The sequence below is a fragment of the Tigriopus californicus genome, chromosome 6, assembly GCF_007210705.1.
Source record: "Tigriopus californicus strain San Diego chromosome 6, Tcal_SD_v2.1, whole genome shotgun sequence".
NCBI lineage: Eukaryota > Metazoa > Arthropoda > Copepoda > Harpacticoida > Harpacticidae > Tigriopus > Tigriopus californicus.
The window spans coordinates 10,123,195-10,136,047 of NC_081445.1; the positions used below are offsets into that span (position 1 = coordinate 10,123,195).

General features: G+C 46.7%; 1 protein-coding gene across 1 annotated transcript; it reads left to right on the forward strand.

Moving 5' to 3' along the window:
- The first annotated feature begins 10,548 nt into the window (after nucleotides 1-10,548).
- Nucleotides 10,549-11,166, forward strand: LOC131882501 (uncharacterized). Its single transcript, XM_059229656.1, has one exon. It carries the CDS (start codon nucleotides 10,549-10,551, stop codon nucleotides 11,164-11,166), a length of 618 nt encoding a protein of 205 aa, XP_059085639.1.
- The last annotated feature ends 1,687 nt before the right edge of the window (nucleotides 11,167-12,853 follow it).

A 12,853-nucleotide genomic window follows, 5' to 3' on the forward strand; every position in this document is an offset into this window, starting at 1 on the left:
ATGTGCGTTTTGAGAGCACCTTCAAGCCCTCGAGAATCCAGGCTAGTTAAAACAATGAAGTCAAATCTCTTCTTTCTCGGGCTCCTTCATTGTTCAATTTGCTGCCCTCAAATATTCGTACGGTTTATGTAGGGGTTGATCCAGTAGCAAGATTTAAGTCAGACTTGGACAAGTTTTTGACTAAAATTCCGGATCAACCTTATATTCAAGGATTAGCCAGATCAGCCAACTCCAATTCGTTGGTCGATCAAATAATATATATAAATAAAAGTCAAGTAAAATAAGTAATCTTCTCGTCTTGAACTGCTGGGATTCCAATTCCGGTAGCGGTAAGGAAGTCCGCAAGAAAAAAAAATTAGCAAGCTTGAAGATATCCTGGAAAAACTGGACAAGTCCAAGCTACCGAATGGCATTTCCATTATTCCTAAGACCTCTTGTGTGATCTTCATGTATATTGAAGAACTGGGGACTGGTCAAATCAACATTATTGTTCATTTAACGATTTTTGAAGACTGCACTTACAAAATGGAGGTGCAAAATTTGATGTCTCCGAGATCCTCCATTGGTAGCGTGACAAGAGAGGATCGAATCCGATATCTTTGGGTAGTTCTAAACATCTTGGCTGTGTTGAAGTCCTCCTGTGAGGGTTTCAAAGAAGAAAAGTCCAGCCTTAAACAATCATCGCCAATTTCCGTTTACGAATTTCCCAACTCACCATTGAAGACAATGCAACGGAGAAAAAGATAGGGTTTTGCCTCGAACAATTGTCCTTAGTTATCCAGCCTTAACATTCCCGAAAATACTCCCCCAATATTTTGGCCTGTGCATTCATTTGGAAGAATACCTCGCCTGCCCTATACAGTCATCTATTAAAGGATGGATGTCTCACGCTCTTGTACGTCTTGGATGAAGGAGCTAACTGCGTCAATGCCCATGTCCTTTGTTTGACCAAGGGAATAAAGAAATAGTTGCAATTGAGGATAACAAAGTTGTCCCCTAAAGAAAGGATGGTAGTGTTGGCATTTGACGAAATATATGTCAATCAACAAGTCGAACTTTGTGGTGGACGATTTTATGGTCTCCAAACAAAGACTCATTCAGACAAGGATCTAACCAAGAATCCGTGCAAGACTGCCCTGTGCTTTCATGTGTCATCGCTTTTTGGCCCCTTTGAGGATACAGTGGATCAGTATCCAGTGATGAACTTAGACTCAAGTGTTTTGAAGAATTGCTGCGACTCAGCAATGGAGGCTCTGCACCAGATTGGATTCCACGTAATTGTTCTGTCATCAGACAACGCCACCCAAAATCGCAAGTGTTTTCTTGAATTTTGCCATGGAATTTTCAAGCCACAAATTCTACACCCTAACCTTGTACAACAAAGCCTTTTCCTTCTTTTCAATCCTGTCCATGGATTCAAAAACGTTTCTAACAACTTTCAGTCACGGGAAGGGTTCGTTTGTCCTGATTTTGAAGATCTTTCTAGCGCCATCTTCCCCACATTTAAGCATTGAGCTTGAACAAGGCAAGCCCGTGAAGACGGCCTACAAGCTAAAGAAGAAGGCGATGTCCTCCAAGGCCATTGACAAAACAAATGTGATGTTAGCCCAGAGCATCTTCGATGACTCAATAATCCAGGCCATAGAGTTTTACATTCAAAACTTATCCGAAAATTGGGGTGATACACTAATGTTCCTGAGAGTTATCAACCGTTGGCGGATAATTGTAAACACCAAGAACCCCTTCCTTCACCTCAAAAAAGTGAAAACCATCTTTGGGCCGATATCAGCATTTGAGAAGAAAACCATCGAGGGTGCTGCCGTAGAGCTGAAGGCTTTTGTAACTTTTAAACCATCGTAGCATCTTGAGAGGTTGGAAGATGACAATACCTGGTATCGATCGTGTTCTATGTGGCCGGATGTCTTGCTCGGTCTATGTCTGCAAGAATTATTTGCACCGCCTGAAAAGAACTCCTGGTAGAGGGGATAGAACCTCTTGTTCCGGTTTTTGATATTGGACACTACGACATAGGGAAAGAACACCGAGATACGTAACTTCTTAAAGTAAGTGGATCGTGGTGGCTTATCTCGACCAACAGATGTACTCTACGTGTGTTGTGTGCACGCATGGGGCCTCTACAATAATATTATGATCAAAGAAGAGACAAAAAAAATTCTTGAAAAGAAGCATCCAAGGGAAGTTTTTGCAACGCCAAAATTATCTCCTCTATCCCTGAAACAGCTCTAACTCTTGATTAATCATGCGCCAATGGTCATCTATTTCAAAGGCATAGTTATGAAATTGTGAAGCGAGTTTTCAATGTTTATTGTTTATTGCTTATTGCCACTTCCACTCAAATTTCACATGAGGGTGTATATAGAGTTTTGGATCATTTTACAAGGGAAGAAACGATTTGAAAGGAATGTCAAAGATAAAGAATCTATGATGGATGAATGAAATGAGATATATCACAAGTGGAGGGAATGAGAGAATGAGAGGGTAAAAATTGTAAGTGGAAAGATGGTTTACATGAGAAGTGCACTTAAAACTGCAAATTGTCGTGGGACTGTTTTTCTCCTCTGAAATACTCACCGAGACTACTCTTAAATTTCCCCATCGATCTAGCACTCCTAACTGAATTCGGAAGGCTGTTCCGCGACCCCACCACCCGTAACGTGAAGAAGTGTCCCCTCAAATTTAGCTGCCAGGGCGGTTTCCAGAGATGCCGGGCTGTGGTTTCTCTGGTTGCCACAGTGGTTTTTTATTGCTTAATTTAAAGTAGAGATGGCGCTCCAAATCTATAAGCTTCGTCAGAAGTTTGTAAGCCAGGATTAGATCCGACTTTGTCCTTCTCAAAACCAGGATATCGAGCCCGCCTTTTTCAAGCCTTGTCCCATGGGGCTCCCTTGACAGCCCCGGCAGGAAGCGCATAAATCGTCGTTGAACTGCTTCTAGTGAGTCCTGATCGCCCTTCAACCTTGAAGACCACACCTCAGAGGCGTACTCCAGAAGGGGCCTCACGTAGGTCTTAGAGAGTCTGGTGAGCACTTCTGAATTCTTGGTGGTGAAGCTCCTGCGAATCATTCCCAACGTTTGGTTCCCCCGCTTGCAGCAAGCCGAAGTGTGCAATGTGAATTTTAGTTCATTATCTACGATCACACCAATATCTCTATGCGACATGACATCACCCAACTGAATTCCGCCAACATGATAAGGGCTGGACACATGCCGTCGAGGCCCAAACCTCATCACCTTACATTTCTTTGCATTGAATGCCATCCCATTTTCAGCAGACTAAGTCTCAAGATCTCTTAGGGCAGCCTAGAGGGCAGCCACATCAGAATCACAACGAATATGCGGAATAGTTTTGTGTCATCTGCAAATTTCAGGATGTTAAAATGTTCAGAGACATTCATCGAGTTGATGAAGATTTGGAACAAGACCGGCCCCGAGACACTGCCCTGTGGTACACCTGAGAAAAACTTTTGTCCATTCAGATTGGGATCCATTGAGGACCGCACGTTGCTCCCTCTTTGATTTCCAAGACTTAATCCTAGCCAGCAAGTAGCCTCCAACGCCAGCCTCTTCTACGCTCATCAGCATCCGGCCATGGGGCACGCGATCAATAGCCTTGGCAAAGTCTAGGTAAATGGTGTCAACCACTTCACCACTGTCACGCGCTTTAGTCACAAACTGAAGGTGGGTCAACAGGTTTGTCACGCTCGATCTCCCAAGCCAAATTCCGTGTTGGTCTGAGCCAATGATTTTCCTCTCCAGAAGATGTCCAACTATTTCATCCTTGAGGACACTTTCCATTATTTTACAAATTACCGATGTCAGAGAGATTGGTTTGTAGTTACCTGCTTCATTGGGACTACCTCCTTTATGTATAGGAGTTATGCTGACTCTTCTCCAATCAATTGGGACCTCCCTGGTCATCAATGATAGGTTGAAAAGGATAGTTAATGGGATGACGACAGCCCCGAGAGTGTTCTTCAGTATCAGGTTACTAATCCCATCCGGATTAGGAAAAAACTTTGCTAGTGATAGAAACTCTGGAACACGGGCCGAAAAGGAAGGCAAAGCAAAGGCCAGTTCAGCTGCCAAGTTCTTTTTGTTGTAAATTTCTTTATTATAATAAATCTTTGCTGTTTAAATATTAAAAGATATGTCCACCTAATTGTTTCCTTCCCTTTTCCCGGCTGTGTTGCCCTCTTATTGTAACAAGCGCTCGGAGCATCCCACTCCATTTATGACGTTCTCCTTGCCCAAGCACATTGTTGCAGTTTACCTCAAATGAGGGCACGAGTTATCCATTGCCAAAGCTTTCCTCTGGGGATGTGAATGGCAACTCAGCGAACAGCACCAAGTCGTGCACAAAGATTGCTGACCATGGCCTTGTTTGAGTCAGTGAAGCCAAATGGCGAGTCCAATGTAGAACCAAGGAGGGTTGTTAGAGAACATGGGGGTACAAATGTGTTGCTGATCCTCATTGGAGGTGCTGATTGAGGTGCAAGGAACTGGGTTTTGCCTGGGTTTGTCACCAGTCCTGCAGCTGCAGCAAAGGTAACCAATTCATCAGCGTAATTTGGCAGTGAGTTCACTGCAGAATGTGTGTTCTGACATGATGAGACAGGGCTTACATCATCAGCATACATGCTTGTGGTGGTGTTATTGTCATCACAGTTTCTCGGTATTGTAGCAGTGGTTAAAATAAAGATCAGAGGGCCCAGTATTGACCCCTAACTAACACCAAAGGCCATCAAGACAGGTTTGAAGAGCTCGCCATTCCACGTCACCCTTTTTGTATTGCCAGTGAGATTTGATCCGATCAGTGACAGAGCAGACACACCTATCAATCCAGACAGTATTTCCTCCATAATTTCAACATCAATGGTATCAAAGACAACATAGAAGTCAAATGATGCAGCTACTGTGATCTTCCTGGCATCTCTTGATATATTGGCAGTTGTTGAAAGGTTGGCAAGAGCAGTGTCAATCCCCCTAAGGCGGCGGAAGCCATGCTGCTGTGCTGGGATGTGCCTATGCTCCTCAGCATAGTATACTGGTTGTTCATAGAGTACTTTCTCAATCACCTTTGAGACAGCTGCAAGGAGCGGTGCTGGTCTGTATGATGCAACTTCATTCTTGTTTTTTCAGCCCAAAGGAGAGGTATCACAGTAGCAACACTCCAGCTTCTCGGCCAGATTGATTCATCCACACCTTGTTGAAGATCTTTGCCAACGGCAGGGCAATCATTGAGATTGATGCTTTCTGTACATCAATTGCCACCAAGCCAGGCAAATAAAAGTGGTCCGTGACGCCGGAGGTCGCTTTCATCTAGCTTGGTGGCGCAAGTTGAAATTTATAGCACTAGTAAGAGGGTGTTTTTTTAGTTTACAAAGTGACCTTGCAATGAAATGCTCCCAATCTACAACAATATTGCCTCATTTCTAAAATTAACTCTTTCAAGATTAAAATGCTTGAAGAACTAGACGAGACTGATGATATTTCTTTTATCTCTCTAACAGAGACCTGGCTAAGAAAGGGGGTACAAGACGAAGAAAACGCATTAAAGGAATTTACTGTAATCCGATGTGACAGAATCAGGCCCTCCAACCCAATATTTCCTCATGGTGGAGTTTGTTTGTATATCCACAGCTGTCTACAGACCTCGCATGTGTCGATGTGAGGTAGAAGTCTTAATCTGTCATGTGAAGTCTAAAGACCTGTCTATTGGGACATTTAGGCAAGCTCTGGCAGGTTCGTTTGTTTGCTGGTACCAGTGTCAGTGATGCAAATTTGGGGCTTCAAACACGTTTACGAGAAGCTGACCCTTCCTTCACATTGCTAAATGAGGAAAGGTCACCTTCGTTGAAACTAGTTTCAAACGCCAATTTTGCATCACTGGCATTGGCAGGCAAGTTTGTTTGCTGGTACCAGCGCTTGCCTAAACGTCCGAATCGTGACGATTTATAGACCACCGTCGTGCTCTAATAAGAAATTCAGAGAAGCATTGGACTTTACAGAAAAAGAATTAAAAAAGGAGGCGTGCAACCGAATATTAATTATGGGCGATTTCAATTTCTCCTCTGCTGTTGTGGAGTGGCAACCCACTCCTCTTGGCTACATTCCGATTTCTAAATCGGATTCCAACGCTTACAGCAAGTTCGAAGATTTCATGCTTTACTTTAACCTTTCACAGCACGTTGGTATTCCAACTAGGGAAAATCATATCTTAGGTATGGTGTTGGCAAACAGCCCTGAACAGGTTAGGAAGATATCTGTGTCCCCCAGTAAAATGTCTGATCACAACCTTATTGAAATATGTACAACAGTAGGAGAGGAGGTAAAAGGACCTTTCCAATTAGAAAAATGGGGAAAATAGGGTTAGCTAGATATGCGTTTCATGATAGTCATTGGGAAGAAATAATAAGCATGATAAATGATCTTGACCTCGCTTCCATTTTGGAACAGGAACCCACCATTGACGATGCTGTTAGGCGAATGACATGTATTTTTGAGGATGTTTGTGCTAAGCTCAATATCTCAAAACTATCCTCCAAAAGACTACACTCTCTCATACCGAAAAAGCGAAAAATACTCTTTAAAAAGCGCTCACAGCTGGCCAGAAGAATAGCATCTGCTTCCGGTCTGTTTTCACCAATCTAAAAGGGAAACTGGCCACCGTTGAAAATGATATTTAAGTATCTATTGAAGCTGACGCTCTATATAATGGTGCGTCTACACGATAAATATTTCGGCAAATGATTAGCCATTTCACAAACATTGTTTGGTATTTCACAAGCATTTCACAAACATTTCTCGATTTGAACATGTATAAAGATTGTTTGCCAAACAACAAATATTTCATGGATGACAGCATTCTCCCCAGCCATTCGAACCAAGGTGTCCATTTTCAGCCAGTACAGAACTTAACTAATTCGATCCATGATGGTTTATAACAAAGAAAAATGTATTGATTTATTGATTGTGGTTCATTTTGACACATGATAACCCCAACTTAGAGTATGAAGGGGCCTGGAATTGTCAATCAATCTTTAAAGTCATCAGATGTCATCCCATCCCCTTGTAGCCCCTATCTAAACTCCTTATTACAATCCACTGTCTCTAGTTTTGGGCAGCTGACCATTGTTTACATTTTGATTCATTCTGTTTTGACCCGTGAATAAAGCTAGTCATTGAAGACCTCTCTCGTTATTCGCGGCGCCAAAGTTGGTGACCCCGACGTGATTAGCAAAAATGGACAAACACAACGCCGACTCCCCGGTAACCTTTGGGCAACTCCGCCAGCTCTTCGCCGGCATCACGTCGCTGAGCCCCTCCTCCGTGACCCCCGTTGCCGCCATTGACTTGGTCTACAATCCATCCTCGTTTTGGCATCATGACCTGGACCTTTGGTTCATTACTCTCGAGGCTGGGTTCGAAACCAACCACCCCAAAATCACGGAGGACAAGACCAAGTTGCAGAAGGTCCACCTCGCTCTCGACTTGCGCGCCATTGCCGAGGTGCGTTCCATCATCATCAAACCCCCTACGATGGACTTGAGCACAAAAGTATAATTTCTAAGTTCCACAATTTGTCCTTCGCTACATGGAGGACTTTGAACCTGACCCCGCTTCTTTGTTCAGGAGTTGTTTCCCGAACAATCAACCCGCCGACATCCGGAGGTTGCTAGCCTCCTCCACCTATAAAGCCATGCCCAACAAAGAATTGGCTGCAAAGGCCGACCGCCTCATTGAGGCCACGGGCTCCCGTGGCACCATTGCGGCCCTCCACGTTGGCGCGGGCTCCTTTAACGCCTCCATCACCTAGCCTAACAACATGGATCAGGACGCCGAGTACCTCAAGGCTAGGCTTGAGCTCTGCCAGGTAGCGTCTGGTGGGCGTGGGGGTGGCGGCAACCGTCAACGTTGTGACCCTGACATCTGCTATCCCCATTCCAAGTACAGTTCCACGGCTCACACCTGTAAGGACCCATGCAACTGGGGTAAGAATAGCCACCCCAGAGGTGGTAGTGCCCAAAAGAAGAAGGGAAATGGGAACGGCGGGTCTGGGCAAGGAAGCAGACCCAGCCGAAACTACATCTCCCTCAGTTCACTCAACCTCCTACATGTTCACCCAAAATCTCTGTTTATAACCTCATCTAGAAGGCCGAGCATGCCAATTCCATCAAGGACAACATCAATAACTGCGAGCNAGGACAATTCCTTCAAGGACATCAACAACTGCAAGCAATCAAAGGAGTGGAGTGAGGCTACCATCGGCGGCAGGAAGACCATGTCCATCACATGCTCAAACTCGGGCGCCGACGTGTCCGTCATCCCTGCCACCCGCGCTGACTGCCTTGGGGAGCGGACTGAGTCCATGGTGGCAGCCAATGGTTCCACCATACAGATCTATGGCGTTAGGGTCATCCCTCTGAGATTTTCAGCAAAGAATTACTCTCAGAGGTTCTGGGTGGCAGACATGGCTAAACCAATCTTAGGAGCTGACTTCTTCATTGATAACAACCTTGCCATCGACCTCCACCAGCAGGTGCTCGTGGAACGCTGCTGCCATTCCTCAGTTGAGCTTGACCGACCTGTGGCCATGCTGGACCCCTCCATTTCCTCCATCCCTTCTGGACGCTGAGGACGACCCCGGCATTGCTGCCATCTTGGACGAGTTCCCAAACCTCTTGGTCCCAAAGTTCGACACCGAGACCATGGCTCACGGCATAGAGCACCTTTTCCCACAAATGGACCCCCTGTCCACGCTCGTGCACGCCATCTACAAGGAACCCGCCTTACCAGCGCCAAGGAGTCGTTTGAAGAGATGGAGCGGATGGGCATCTGCCGTAAGTCCTCCTCTCCCTGGTCCTCTCCCCTTCATGTTGTCAAGAAGGCGGACGGAGGTTGGCGTCCTTGTGACGATTATAGAGCATTGAACCTTGCCACCAAGGATGACCGCTACCCACTCCCCAACCTTGCTGACTTCGCTGGCAGTCTATTCGTGAAGCAGGTGTTTTCAGCTGTGGACATGGTCAGAGGGTTCCACCACATCCCAATGGCCAAGTGCAACATCCCAAAGACTGCCGTGATCACACCATTTGGGCTCTTTGAGTTCACCAGGATGCCCTTTGGGCTCAAGAACGCCGCCCAGGCGTTCCAGCGGCTGATGGACCAAGTGCTGGGCAACCTGCCATTTGTCTTCATCTACCTGGATGACGTGTTGGTTGCGTCCAGGTTGGGTGAAGAACATGCTGACAACCTCCAGGAAGTCCTGCGACGTCTTAATGATGCTGGGATTGCCATTAATAGGAAAAAGTGTAAGCTGGGTTGGTCATCACTCTCCTACCTGGGATTCCACCTTTCTGCCGATGGAGTGCGTCCCCTGGACGAGCGGGTCCAAGTCATCCGTGACCTCCCTCTACCCACCACCAAGCATGAGGTTCAGCGCATCTTGGGAGTGTCAAATTTCTACCGCCGGTTCCTTCCAGGCAATGCCAGCTTGCTAGGTTCACTACAAGCTGTCACCACTGGGCAGAAGAAAGACCCAATTGACCCAACAAAGGCGTTTGTTGCCGCCTATGGGGCGCTCATGAACGCCCTTGCCAACGCCGTCCTCCTCCATTTCCTGGACGGCAATGCCCCCACTGCCATCTATGTTGATGCCTCTGACATTGCTGTTGGCGTCGAGCTCTCCCAACAGGGTTCAAACCGTAAGTTGCGCCCCATCAGCTTCTTCTCAAAGAGGCTGTCAGACGCAGAGATTAAATACTCTGCGTTTGACCGTGAGCTGCTGGCCATCTATCTTGCCATAAAGAAGTTTTGCTACTTTGTGGAGGGCAGGGCATTCACGGTCTTCACTGACCACATGCCCCTTACATTTGTTCTCACTCCAACCATGGACTACGCCTCTGTTGCAGCTGAGCAGCCTTCCCTTGAGGAGGCCAAGTCCCTGTTCCCATTGCTTGACTTGACCATCTTGTCAGCCTATGGGCAGGAGCTCATCTGTGACCTCTCTGGACCACGCTCTCGCCCACTCATTCCAGAGGGCTGATGTTTCACAGCATTTTCTACCATGCACCAGCTCTCCCATACTGGCCCCAAGCCGTGCTCCAGGGACGTGGCCCTGCGATTTGTGGCCCGGCCTGAAGCGTGACATCAGGGCATGGTGCAAGACTTGTCACGCCTGCCAGCGTGCCAAGATCAGCGTTCACACCCGCGCCCCACTCCATTCACGCCCTCTCCCGGACCGCCGGTTTGGAAGTCTTCATGTTGATCTGGTGGGTCCCCTGCCAATCTCTGAGGCCATGGGCTATCTATTTACCATGATAGACCAAGCAACCAGGTGTTTTGAGGCCATTCCCCTCTCAGATGCCTCTGCGCTCTCCTGGGCCCGTGCCCTGATCCGGGGCTGGGTAGCGGGTAAGGGCGTACCTGATGACCTCACGTCAGACAGGGGTGGACTGTTCACGGGCCAGCTCTGGAATGTTGGTTGGGACAGACTGGATGGACCAGTTTCCCCTAGTCCTCCTTGGCATGAGGTCAGCTTGGCGCAAGGGCAATGGCCTGAGCTCTGCTGAGCTGGTGTATGGCACTACTCTTCGCATCCCTGGCGAGTGCTTGGATGCCATCCCCCGCGACGCTGTTGCCGACCTCCCCTTTGTGGAGCAGCTCCGCCTCCAGCTCCGTCACGTTGTGCCCCCGCCCTTTGATTACCACGGTGAGGCTCCTGTCTGTGTGCCCCGCTCACTTGAGGCTGCAGAGTTTGTCTACGTGCGGCATGATGCCAGGCGAGGTCCCCTCCAACCGCTATACGACGGTCCCTTTGAGGTGCTTGAACGCCATGCCAAGCATTTTGTCCTCAAACAGGCTGAGCTCCCCGTCTTGGTATCCATTAACCACCTCAAGGCTGGCCATGGCGCCTCTCCCTCCTCAGTGGCCGCGCCACGTCGTCGGGGGCGTCCCAAGAACGTCCCTTTGGCTCCCTCAGAGCCTCAAAGTGCGGCCCCAGTTCTTGCAGATCCCCGTGATCAGAATCTTGGCGCCTGCACCAACCCCACGCCGGCAGAGTCCCTGACTCCGAACCGACCATTCACACCCTCCGTCAAGACTCGTTCAGGGCGTGTCTCCAAAAAGCCGAAACGGTATACTTAATATTAATACAGCTCTGGGGGGAGTCCTGTAGCGCCTATCTAAACTCCTTATTACAATCCGCTGTCTCTAGTTTGGGGCACCTGACCACTGTTTACATTTTCATTCATTCTGTTTTGACCCGTGAGTAAAGCTAGTCATCGAAGGCCTCTCTCGTTATTCGCGGCGCCAAAACCTCTTAATTAAGTAGTGACACTTCCATTTCCTATCGAGGATTGAATAATGATGATCGATCGATCGATCAACCAACCAACCAACGAACACCTATCTCCGGAATCCGGATTCATCTCCTCCCGTCCAGACAATGGTAGTGTCGACCCCAGTAAACCCACCCACCCTGGGTCTGTCCTCAGGCTCAGTCCGGCCATGAACCCGGCCCCTTCTTTTACATCCGTGCCGATAGCATGACTTGAGCGAGCCAACCCAAGGCTAGATGGATGGATTCCTTGACCTCGTCCAAAGAAGACTGATCCAATTCAAGTTGGATCAGATCATCAGAGACAATGGAATCATCGGCCCATACCTGGAGGTTCTTGGCCGGACATACACGGCTATGATTGGTCCTCTGCGTACACCCTTGAGACCCCCTCCTTCGTCCATTTCCCGCCCGCCAATTTTAGCCATGAAAGCCAGATCAGTCGGATCTCAACGGACCGAGTTCTACCAACTGACTCATTAATTTAAAGCTGAACTCTTTTTAGTCAACGCCATCAGTAATGTTACCTGTATACATATATCCAAATTGTCTTAATCATGTTTAATGCTCTTACTATATTACTGTGTCTACGTTTCTGACATGACCTTTGGACTATATATTGTTGTCATCTTTCGACCCGTACTCGGCTATTAAATAATTTATGATACTATAAGAGAACTGTTGTCCATTTATTCACGATTATATTGAGTCGGAAATTTAGTCGGGTTTTCGTTTCCAAACAATTGGTTAATCATTTATAGTCAAAATGAAAATCGAAAACCTTTCGAAAAGCAAAAATCTTATTAGAAGTGAATCATCAGGTGGCTTATGGTATACTTCATAGAACGGGGCAAAACATGCCTTCAAGTAGTGATCGGTTTCAGCCAACATATGACCGCACAGATTGAAATTGGCAAAATAAAGGGCCTTTGTGGAAAGCGAAACATTCTCATCATGATAGCACCCATCGGTGTTTTTTTTTCAAATTTCATTCCTCAGTCTTCCTTATGTTCATTATACTAATCATCTTGGGAAATGATACAATAACTTGCATGTTCGTCTGATCAGAAATCTGAATCAAAAAATTTGTCAAACCGTTTTGATCGGGTAGTTTCACGTGTAGACGGCTCAGAGATGAACTGTTTGTCAAATACCAAACATAGGCAACCAACTTTGTGACAGAATGTTTCTCGTGTAGACGCACCATAAGGAGAGGAAAGTAGTCCAAGAGGTAAAAATAAATGCGAAAGCCTTTTACACGTTTGCAAACTCAAAGAGAAAAACTAAGGCCGCAGTGGGCCCCTTCGAATACCAATTTTCTAAAGTGTTTACCTCTCCTATGAAACCACAAAATATATCAACTGAAAATAACCCCAATGGTTTGAGTGATGTTAATATAACGACATTTGATGTAAAGTGTGATAAAGACTTGAAAGTGGCTAGCTCACCAGGTCCTGATAGAGTGACCTCACAATTCTTAATAAAATGCTCTAA